This window comes from Lepidochelys olivacea (genome assembly GCF_965140295.1).
Source record: "Lepidochelys olivacea isolate rLepOli2 genome assembly, chromosome: 11".
NCBI lineage: Eukaryota > Metazoa > Chordata > Testudines > Cheloniidae > Lepidochelys > Lepidochelys olivacea.
In genome coordinates this window covers 56,222,431-56,234,883 of record NC_140421.1, presented here as the reverse complement: position 1 = coordinate 56,234,883, position 12,453 = coordinate 56,222,431, and the positions used below count along the sequence as shown (strand labels likewise).

Sequence of the window (12,453 nt, the reverse complement as noted above, 5' to 3'; positions counted from 1 at the left end):
CACATTATTCACCATTTTTGAAAATAATAAAAAATGTAAAAATTAGGAATCTGAATCAACGTATGTTAAATTACATAACTGTTTAAATAAACGTGAATCCTCATGGCTAGCAAAAAGCACCACCAAATTTAATGTAATGGTTATATTTAGCTGCAAATCAACATGTTTTAATGATTATCAATGAGAATTAGCTTTCCTTTAGGAAAATAATTAAAACGTACAAATGTAAAACATGATTAAAACCCATTATGTAAATCAAGGTTTCCTGCTTGCTGATTTAAATCACGATAAAAACTGGTAATGTAAATTGCTTTGATTTAAATCAATCTGCCCTGTGTTCAATCTTTATGATGCTATCAAACGTTGCACATAAAGAATCTTCTTAATATAAGATCATCTAAGACACATCTAAAGTTTAGTCTAATTATTACATATAAGTATACTATATATATACTGAGAAATGCTGAGCTCTCTCAACTACCACTGGTGCTGAAGATGCTTAACATGTTGTAGGAGGTGCTCAGCTCCTGAGAGTTCCACACCCATATTTTCTGATTTCTATACGTATTAAAGTGCATAATAGGTTATTTTATTCTACTCATCCTATCACAGAGCCACTTCACTAACTTTTTGTGCTATCTGTTCACTGAAATAATTTGTCCCTCTCATCAGTCTGCGTCACTGCCAGATTAAAGTTACAACCTGTCCCTCTGCACAGGTCATCTATTTGGAGTAGAAACAGCAAATGTCTAGCTACTGACACCTTAGTTCTCAATGGAACTTTGACTCCAAGGCCTGGAAAAATCCCATAACCTGATGCCCTAGATAATTATGTTACGGTTGGACTATTATTTTTAGTAAATTTCACATGCCTAGCAGATTATCATATCTTCAGCCAATGTAACAGTGTGTTAAGTACAAAGTGTAAAAAATAATAGGAGACAAAGGACACCTCAGGTTCTCTTACTGTCTCATATTTTCTCATTAATGATTTAAATATTAAGAAATTCTCAGTTAAGCTGCTTGTATTTTCTGCATCATTCAGATTGCACCTTTACAGATAAAGTAAATTCGGCATTAAAAAATAGTTACCTTTCGGAGTAGATGGTAGCAGGAGAAAATTTCTTGGATAATACTTTGGTCATTACCAGGCAGTCAAAGGAAAGTATTTGTTGAAGGCATCAGAAATTCAAACGTCCTTCTCCACCGCCCCCTTACCCACCCATCCAAAAGCATATGTGGACTAAGGTTGGAAAGTGTACTCAGTGAAAAGCATAATACATCAGGGATCATCATGGTGTTCTTTCATCACTACTGGAAGTTACTGTAAAGTACAAGATTACATAAATGATACTGACCAAAATTAAGTAACAATCCCATAATTGTTCTGGCCCTTGTGTATTTGTATAATATTTATCTGACACACAGCTAGGTATATGTCTGCTTCCTTGAATTGAAATAACTATCTCCCTTTGAGAATCCCCTTGTTATAAAATGTAATTAACACCTTGCCTTAGAAGGTAATTTCAAACCTATATTGTGAATTTAAACTAATCAAGTTAGAATAAAAGAGTAATCTAAATTTCTGTACAATTCCTTTGTAGATGCTGCGAAAACACTCTCCAAGGAAATGACACTTTGTATATTTCAATTTTACTACTAGATTGAAAATGTAATAGTAGTATGTTGTCTTAAGCACAATTGCATTTTTGGAGTTACTTTCCTAGTTCAATTTTAATATGTAATAACAGGAAAGCATGAACTTAAAAAAAACCACAAAACGTTCTACACACCATACAAAAAATTAGTGCCCCTTAATGAATGATTAAGTTTTATTACTTTATGAGCCAATATTCCTGTCCAAAGATTAAAAGTACCATAAATTCTTTGCTCTCTTATAAGAAAGATGTTAAATCAACATATGTAGCCCTTTGGCACTGGAAATCCTGAAAAAGAGTGCCAGAAGTCAAAGAATGTATTTTGAAGACAACTAAAATATTTTTACAATATTTAACTAGAACCACTTACTTCTGGTGTAATACAATCATTTTATACCACTAATTTAAGTACAAAATAAAAACACTTATTTTCAAGTATATAATTCACAATAATTAGCTTCAGCTACTGTCATTTTTAAAAGTCTTAAAATATCCCCTTACCATAACTCATCCCACTAAGAGCATTCATGCAGTTTCTTAATTCCAAGCATCATAAACACTTTTACACATTCCTCTCTGCTTTATTCAAACATATCATGTGCTCAGTGAAGTCACTTGACATAAGGATTGTGCCATGAATCCACTAAACAAAAAATGAACCTCTTTTGGTACTTTAGATTTTTATACTTCAAGAGTCAGAAATGCATATACCTTCCTCTTGACTAAGAATCTATGAATTCTAGTAGCAAAATATATTTTGTCTTATTTTATGTACATTCCCCTCATGCTATGGCAATGAGTCTCAATACAAGAACCAAGTAAGAGAGTTTCCCTGTGATGAAAATGTGAACAAAATAACCAAATGTACAATAAATTCACAAACATTTAGATGTTAGCTAAGGGCAGACCATCATTAACAACTAATTTCTGTCATTGTCTATGCATACAGATTCCATTCACTTCAATGAAGATACGTAAAAGTAAATGAGAGTAAAGGACAAATTAATAATCCAAAGACTGCTGAACAAAATATAGAGCCTCCTGTAAATAACTACCAGTACTTCAAATACAGCCCAGGTTAGTAGTGAACCAAGTCTTTCGTCTACAGGTAGTCTAGATTGGAGTAAGAGACCCACGACAGCTGGGACTGGCCCGGGTCAGCTAACTCAGGTTTGCAGGGCTAAAAACTACAGCATAAACATTCAGGCTTAGACTGGAGCCTGGGCTCTAGGACCCTCCCTCTCGTGGAGTCCCAGAGTTCAAGCTCCAGTCCAAACATGTACACATTTACTTTACAGCCCACAGCACAAGCCCTAGGCCATCCACAGGTGTTTAATTGCTGTGTCACAGATGTCCCCAATGTATCATACAGTACATGAAATAAGTGAACTATATTTTAGCATAAAAATCTAGTGAGGCAAGCTGTCCACATCACAAAACACAGCCATTGCAACTGAAACTAGCTAGCATACTAATTAAGCGTTAAGCAGAGGCCAATAATTAGGATGGTAGGATACTGAATTATCCTTTTACCCCTACAAGTGGTCCCCCTACAGATCACTGCTCACGTGGGTTGAGGGAGCAGTAAGTAGAAGAATTCTCTTTCCACGACTGTCAATCTGGCACCCTCCAGGACTAAATTCATAGGTAGGGTTTTTAGGTTATAAAAAAAATTATTAAAAACCTAGATATTGAGTACTCAGTTTAAACATTTAAGGAAGCTTTTTTGGTTTAGTTTGCATTCAGTATGAAATGAGGAAGTGCCACTGTTCGGCACTGTCAGCCAAATAGATCTAGAGGATTGTCTACCAGCCACCATCATAGAAAACATACAGCTGTTTGTGTAGGATACTTGCCCTGTAGAGAAGACTGCTAATTAATACATTCACAGCTGTAGAACAGACATAATGGTAGCAGTATGAGCAACTTCATAACCAGACAGCATTGGATGAATGGCACTATTTAGCTCCACTTCAAATGAAAAACCAGTATTAAGATGACACACTAATGCAGCTCTCAAAAAAAAATCACAAACTGAATTTGGTCATTCTATTTACATCTCTGTTAAAGAATGCTTTAAATAAAATTAAAGCAAGTTACATTTTCTTTGGGCTACATATAGCTTGGACTATCAATACTAAAAATGACTACATGCACTATCATTGCTAATTAGATCTACTGTAGGGAAAAGCTATTTATTAGATACTAATCAATTATCAGCAGTACATCAGATTACATTTCCAGTTATCATGCATAACTCACAGGATTATTTTAATCCATTCAGTAGTGACCACAGCACTGTAGCCCTGAATGAAAGGCTAACAGAGCTCTGTTTACATAACTACTGAAAGTTGGGTGATCACTGCACATTCACATGATGACAGGATCAATGTGGACTTCATGTTTTTAGCATTTAGTTAGTAGCACTTGCCAGCAGCAACAGTTAGGATCTCTCACAGTTTCCACTATAAATCTCTATTTTTGAAGTGTCTATAACCTGGACTAAAATCTGACATTAGGCCTCCGTTGAAGCACCTATTTTTATACAAGCTATTGGACTTCTATATAAATAAAATCCCCACATATTTACTTTTAATTATTTAAAAATATCTAGTAGGATATTGTAACCTTACAACTGGGCACAAAAAAAGTCTAGAAATATTTCAACTAATAGAGTGAGTCAGTCACATATTTTGAACATAGGCATAGTCATTCATCAACTTCCAGTAAAATGTGACCATTAGATTTCAGATCACCTAGATTAGCAAACAAATATCAGTTATGACTAGTTTAAAAAAAAAAAAGTCTCCCCACCATTTAAAGATCTTGAGCTTTGTCCCTGAAGAACAGTTCGCAGCTGAAAGGTTATGGAGGCACAACATAAAGGAACAATCAGGTGAGTTACACGGTTCTAGCCCAAACTGATTTTTCTAGTTTGAGAGTGTTTAATATGTTTAAAACATCTTTAAAATCTTTTTTTTTACTTTGCTTAACGTTAAGAAAGTATAAGCATCAATATAAAAGACAGCACATATTATCTAAAGCATAGACACTAAAAATGCATTCACTAGGCAGTGACAATAAAAAGCTTTCGCTGGGAAGTAGGCGGAGCCATTAGTAATAGAATGATCCTGGAGATTTTCTCATTAGATTCACAATAGCTGAAAAATTCTGAAAAGCAGCAGTGAAATTGACAAGGGCCTGTTAGCTTTACTTTGCTGCTGATCCCAAACTGTTCTGGGAGTCTGCTTTCTCCACTCCCTTCATCCAAAAGAATTCCCAGCAGTGGCAGAAAATTCTCTCTACTTTTATGTTCATGGTTTTTCAAGAAGCAGCAGAGTGAAAATTACAAGATAAACTAAGATAGCTTCAGGTTTTTTTTGTTTTGCCTCAGTAAAACTGGACTCATTCTCTTCAGCATCGTGGTACTGCTCCTCTGAAAGCTATGAGCCACAGCAAAGACATTTTTCAGAGTGGCAGCCATGTTAGTCTGTATTTGCAAAAAGAAAAGGAGTACTTGTGGCACCGTAGAGACTAACCAATTTATTTGAGCATAAGCTTTCGTGAGCTACAGCTCACTGCATCGGATGATGAAGCTCACGAAAGCTTATGCTCAAATAAAATTTGTTAGTCTCTAAGGTGCCACAAGTACTCCTTTTCTTTTAGCAAAGACATTAAAAGTGATAGCAGGAGGAAGACTAAGGGCATGTCTACAGGTACAGTGCTGCTGCAGCTGCACCTCATCTGGTAAAGATGCTCTATACTGACTGAAGCACTCTCTCCCATTGGCATAATAAAACCACCCCCGTGAACTGCAGAAGCTATACTGGCCCTCCGATATGGCGCTGTGCACACAGTCACTTATGTTGGTGTTACTTATGTTGCTCAGCGGGGTGGTTTATTCACCCCCGAGTGACATAAATTATGCCGATATAAGCTGTAGTATAGCCATAGCCTAAAACTCACCATTCTTTTCCAGTAGCTGGAGGAAAGCTGGAGTAGTTCCTCCTCCTTTACAGCAGGCGGGGGTCAGAAGGAAAGACATGGGACATGGAGAGGTGGGGATTAGAGGGGTAATGCAGCAGCTAACAAACGGAGAAGAGAGAATGAGTTCCAAATCTAGTCAGGCCCCTTATAAACCAAGATTGGGCATGGACCAGATACACCAGCCTGCAAACAATTCCACTGAGTCTCCCTTCCAGAAGCTAGGGGAGAGGAACTGGGGTTTCTCCTGCCAATCTTCCGTTGGCTTCTGGTTTTTAGAGGTCTAGTAGATTTTTCCCATCTTGATTATCACATAATGTGGTTAAAGCAAATGTGACCTAGAAGATGCCAGTTAAAAAACAAAGATAAAAATGCTGCTGTTCTAAGAACCATTTTCTCCTTTCACACCCCTGATTTTATTCATACTACAGATTAGCTCCATATGAAAAAGAAACACACACACGAAAGTAGAATCTCAGTATGGAGTCAAAATCATTTCTCTAAGGGCTTGTCTGCACTGGCACTTTACAGTGCTACAACTTTCTTGCTCAGGGGTGTGAAAAAACACCCCTGAGCGCTGCAACTTTCAGTGCTGTAAAGTGACAGTGTAGACAGTGCCCCAGCACCGGTAGCTATTCCCCTCGTGGAGGTGGATTTTTTATAGCGCTCTCTCCCAGCGCTATCCCGCCACTACACAAGCCATGTTAAAGCGCTGCCGTAGCAGCACTTTAATATTGCTAGTGAAGACGTGACCTAAGCCTCTGAATGAAAGAGCTCTTCTCCTTTGGCAGATACATGCTTCAGGCCGCATTGTTGCTGGCATCTTTTGTTAAGTGGTGCCTCAACACTTTTTGTTGTTGACCCGGGGTACACTTTATATAAAATCTCAGCTATAGTTTGAAAAAGAACAAATTTCTACATTAACTATATAAGACCTTTTCCTCTCTTTTTGAATCCTTAGATATTGCTTGCGGCCTTTCACCTACAGATTAATAAGTGTTAATTGGCTATGAAGTTTTTGTTGTGACAAATACTATAACAAGAAAACATGATGAATGCTCCCTATACGTTGGTAACTAAATTTAAGGGGCAAGTTTTTAAAAGCTGAGTTGGACTCTGCAAAATAAAACATACAAGTTACATTGGCCTTCCACAGCAGGAGCAGTGCACATTAACAGCTTCCACACAGAAAGGATTCTTAAAACTGAAGGAAGAGTTTCCCTTTGTCCCTGAAGTTTGATTCTGTGAAAACATGTTATAAAAAGAAAACAGAAATCAGGAGTACTGGCAATTTCTTTTTCTTCTTTGCAACGTTACTGACATTCTCAAGGATGTTAAGAGAAAGGGGGCAGGGGTAATCTCCTTTGAGAATTCTGAATACTTGTTATAGGAAAGTGCCAGACAATTGTGGAAGTATGAAAATACTTTCTGCATGGTTAAAGTTACTATAGAAAAGAAAATAATATTTGGTTCTCGTCCCTATGCTCATGTTTTCAGTACTCCCCAAAAGACAGCTAAAGACATTTAGGCTCCCATATTTTCAGTCACAGGCAAACTGAAATGGGAGATTAAATTTAATGACTCAGATTGAGCAAAACAGCACAAAAACAGATTATTTTTATGTACACCATTCTCCTATTGTCTTACAAAAATTTCACATGTATACCTCTTTTCACGTTTAGAGTACTTTGTAACCTATCTGATTAATCTTCTCAATCAGCCACTGTCATTCTTTCAGTAGATATTATCCCCCTTTTACAGATACGGAAATTGAGGCGAATATTGCAAATCCATCTTTCTTAGGCACAGTTAGGGCTAACCACATTATAGCCATTTGGACAATCAAAGTAAATGTAACCAAATGACGTTTCAACCCCAGATATTACAGAATTTTCTCCAATTTATACTGCCTAGCCAGACAACTATGCACGGATATTCAATTTAAAGTATTAAATGTGACTGCTTGCCTCACTTGGCCAAATCCACACATTAAGTCTGCATCAGACAGAAAGTACCCACTACTATTATTCCTGTACATGCATGTTAGCTGGATTTGCTCCCCCCTCCCCCTCCCCCATTTCTCAATTTATGGTTTTCACAGTTTGACTAGGAATATCTGTTTATATATTATTGGTATTTCCTATAAAATACCAAGGGAATGAACTATTTATACTTGGGGACTAGCTACCACATGTGACCCAATATTCTGTTGCTGAAACCTTTTCCAAGACACCATACTGAAAAAGGTATACTTTTTATCCAAGCCACACTCATTTGGGTTCAAGGCTACTGATTAGCATGGGTTTCTTCCAGGTATTACAGTAGATTAAGGGGCACCATCAGAACTAGACTTTTTTAAAAACACATTTGCAAGTACATTTCTAATGGATCCCTAAACGCCTTCTGTTTTCTAAGAGTTTTTTTTCCTCTCGTTAAATATAAGTTGTAGGCCAAATGTGACCTGACAGCATCTTATTGGTTGTTTGCAGTGTTGTTGTAGCCATGTTGGTACCACAATGCTAGAGAGAGAAAGTGGGTGAGGTACTATCTTTTACTAGACCAACTTCTGTTGGTGAAAGAGACAAGCTTTTGAGCTTGCACAGAGCTCTTCTTCAGACTGCCCAAACCTGAAGAAGAGCATTGTGTAAGCTTAAAATCTTGTTCACCTGCTGGTTTACACTTCCATGTTAAATTATTTTTAGTACTCTGGTAGATGGGATACTAGTTACCTACTGCATCCACCTTCCATAGACACTGAAGTACTTTCCCCTACCAAAAACCTACATGAGCTACATGAACTAAGTAAACTATGTATGATTTACAGCAGTGGGTCTCAAACTTTTGTACTGGTGACTCCTTTCACAAAGCAAGCCTCTGAGTGTGACCTCCCCTAATTAAAAACACTTTTTTATATATTTAACACCATTATAAATGCTGGAGGAAAAGCGGGGTTTGCAGTGAAGGCTGACAGCTCTCGACATCCTCCCCGCACCATGTAACAAGCTCGCGACCCCTTGAAAGGTCCCAACCCCCAGGTCGAGAACCCCTGATTTACAGAAGAAAATCTACACACAGTTTTCAGGGTCTCTACTACTCATTCTTCCAAAAGTACATAGTTGCATTGTTTGACCAAGGAGACTAAATAAAAATTAAAGTTCTAACAACAAGGCTTAAGATTCAATAACATTTAAAAAAATATTTTGGACAAGGACATCTATTTCAAAACAAATTTGTTAATGAGAAAGTGCTACCCATTCTGCTACATTTGTTCTTTGACAATACTCATGGATGAATTAATTAATTCAGAAAGTTTTCTTACATTAGCATTCCTTTTAGACTAATATTCCACACACTAACAATTATACAAAAGAAGTTAGAAGTCCTTTTTGGGGATTAGAGTGGTATGTTTTATTTATCCTCCTCCCTTCCCCTTTCCCCCAAAAGAAATCCACCAGTTTTCCAAGGATACACAATTAAATCTTTTTAAATTAGAAGCCATTCCTTTGGCAACCTCTTATTGTCTCCAAAAGAGACCCTATTAATGAAAAAAATTCCTTGGATAGTCTAATGAGTGTACTCACTTTGCAAATGTAATATTATCTATTTTTAATCATCTTGTATCACATTAGTTATTCTGCATTGTAGCCCCAAAAAGAACATTTTTTAAAAAATTTAAAAAGCATACACTCTCTTTGAACCACTAATGTCAGTTGAAAGACCAACTAATTCTCAATTTCTAAACACTAACCAGATGCCTTCAATATGTATTTTTCAGTGCTGATTTCAGGCTGCCGCTCTCACATGGAAAAAGCATGGCATAGGGCTTGTCTACACTGCCAAGTTGTCGACAAAACTTTTGTCTTTCATGGGTACTTTAAAAAGCGCCCCCCTACCCCTGACAGATAAAAGTTTTTCTGTGGCAAGTGGCAATGTGAACGCGGCTTTGTCGGCAGGAGCGCTGTCCTGCTGACAAAGCAAAAGCCGCTCTCAGGGCTAGAAGTATTTTGTCGGCACACATGCCAACGTTTAGCGACAAGGCTGCATCGACACAGTCTTGTCACTAAAAGCTGTGTGGCGTAGACAAATCCATGGTGTTCTACTATGAGAAATTATTACACAAGAGTAGTTATTTAGGTTAGATGTGTGAAGCGTTTGTAGTGTTAGAAGCTAAAACTATACCTGTCTTAACTTGAGCAGCATTTTGGGAAGAGTTATAGAACGGAGAGGCGAGAAAAGAGCTGCACAGACAAAATAGTTGAGAATGATAGAACTGAGAAGGCAAAGAAAAAGCGGGGGGGGAGAGAGCAGAGACTATTAAAAGAGTTGTATCCCACACAGCATCTCAACATGATTTACTATCAGGGAGTAAAAAGAAAAGGAGTACTTGTGGCACCTTAGAGACTAACCAATTTATTTGAGCATGAGCTTTCGTGAGCTACAGCTCACTTCATCGGATGCATACCTTGGAAACTGCAGAAGACATTATATACACACAGAGACCATGAAACAATAGCTCCTCCCACCCCACTGTCCTGCTGGTAATAGCTTATCTAAAGTGATCATCAAGTCGGGCCATTTCCAGCACAAATCCAGGTTTTCTCACCCTCCGCCCCCCACACAAACTCACTCTCCTGCTGGTAATAGCCCATCCAAAGTGACCACTCTCTTCACAATATGTATGATAATCAAGGTGGGCCATTTCCAGCACAAATCCAGGTTTTCTCACACACACCCCCCCACTCCCATACACACACAAACTCACTCTCCGGCTGGTAATGCTTCCAGAAGAACCAGTTCAGGCACTGAAAAATGGAAAGCCTTTAACCATTTTCTAAAAGTTGTATGTAGTGTAGTTGTAGCCATGTTGGTCCCAGAATATTAGAAAGACGAGGTGGGTGAAGTTGTATCTTTTATTGGACCAACTCCTGTTGGTGAAAGAGACAAGCATTCAAGCCACACAGAGCTTGTCTCAAGCTTGGGCTGCAGCTCAGGGACCCTGTGAGGTGGAAGGCTAGCAATAGGTGTTTAATTGCTGTATCAACTTAACCTTATTTTTCTTTCCTGTATACCGCTTGTGACTGGGTGATTTTGCAGAAGCTGTCTCAGTGACAGTGACCAACCAAGTTTCCCTCACCTTTAACAGTACCACTTAGATCTTGCTTTTTTGACTCTGTTGAAAGTTGCACATAATTTACCTGAGATGCACCTCATGATAAGAAATTTCCCCAACAGAGCAAACCAAGAATATTAAACTGAAAAGTATAAACCCCACCCACTTCATTGTTCCCCCCCCCAAGTAAACATGACCTAGATATGATACTTAAGTTTCACCAACTCAGACTCCAAAATAGTGTTCCCTTCTATATAATTCTAAGGAAGGTAGTCCTTCCAAGCACATGCTGCAGATGAGGCATAATGATGGCTGGTTGGGAAGGCCTAATATACACACTAATTTAGGGCAGGTCTACAATTAAAAACATTTCACTGGCACAGCTGCAGCAGGTTAATGAAGATGCTATATGCAGATGGGAAAGCATCTCCTGTTCCTATAATCCATCTCCAGCAGAGGCAGTAGCAAGAGAAACTCTCCCTTTGACATAGTGCTGTGTACACCGGGGGTTAGGTTGATGTAACTGTGACACTCAGGAATGTGGATTTTTCACACCCCCGAAAAACGTAGCTATGGTGATGTACGTTTATAATGCACACCTGGCTGTAGAGCTGAGAGCACAGGGAAACGGGCATGCAGCCTGGAGGCCAACAGCAAACGTTTGTTCCCCAGGGAAGAGGCCCACCCAGGCCAGTCACCCCCATGAAGCCCCGGCTGGAAGCTGGGTTTATTGCTATGGGGTGTGCAGGGAGCGCTTGGGGTTTCAGCCCCATTTGGGAACCTCCCCCACCCTGGTGACTACAGCTTGCAAAGCTGAGCCTGGTGCCCTTCCCCCGAGACAGCCCCTGGGGCGGCAATTCACAGCGGTGAGAAACCGCGCTCAGCCTTGCCACGACATCAGAGCGGTCACCCCGGTGCCTCCAGGGAGAGGCCTTCTGTGAAGCCCCCTCCCCCCCTTACCGGGCGGCTGCACTGGGCCGGGGGAGGGGGGTTCCCGGGCCGCACCTGGGGGGAGGGGGCGTTTGCATGAGGGGGAGCCCTCACTGCGGCCGGAAGCAGTTTGGGACAGACTCAATAGAGCAGCCCCCCCCCCAAAGCCCCTTCACTACGCCGGCCCCGCCGCCGTCGCCACCGCCGCCACGTGATGAGGCAGCGGCCGCCTCGCTGCCCCCCATATGCGGCTCTGCAGCCCGCGCAGGGACGGTGGCCGCTAGCCCCCCGCCTCCCAGCCGGCCCGGGGCCCGGCCGCCGCCTTCGCGGCAGCGCCGGCCGGTTGTGTGGGGGAGGGAATGTAAACAAATGGGGTTTTATAGCTACCTCACTCGAGTGCCGTGTGCATCTCCCTCTCCGCTCGGTACCAAACCGCCGGGGCGCCTCCTCCTCCGCTGCGGCCGTCCCCGCTACGCCATTCATCAAACACACTTACGCCGAGCCAGCCGCGGTCTGCACGCACACGGCTACCAACCATGCGCATAGGCTAGGCAACCACCTTGGCGGCTCGGCCTAGCCAATGCGGGCCCCCCGCCCCGCCCCCTTCTACGTAAACGGCGTAGCACACCCTCTGTTCTCTCCCCCCTCTCTCGGCATCTAAGCTCGTCGCCCGTCTGCTCAGGAGGCAGAAGCGCATGCGCCGTCTGGCAAGTCCGCCGGATGCTGCGCTGCCCTCAGGGCGCCCTGTTGCGGGGCTGGCGCGCGCCTGCT

General features: G+C 40.7%; 1 protein-coding gene across 2 annotated transcripts in view; it reads right to left on the bottom strand.

Moving 5' to 3' along the window:
* Nucleotides 1-12,238, bottom strand: part of SLC39A10 (solute carrier family 39 member 10) — a 77,334-nt gene extending 65,096 nt beyond the window's left edge. Inside the window, exon 1 of one of the 2 annotated variants that reach the window (XM_084642928.1) lies at nt 12,070-12,238. In XM_084642928.1, coding sequence (XP_084499054.1) covers nt 12,070-12,165 — 96 coding nt within the window. In that variant the 5' untranslated portion in view covers nt 12,166-12,238. The remainder of the gene's footprint in view (nt 1-12,069) is intronic. The other variant, XM_084642927.1, reaches the window with a different exon arrangement.
* Nucleotides 12,239-12,453: the final 215 nt, after the last annotated feature.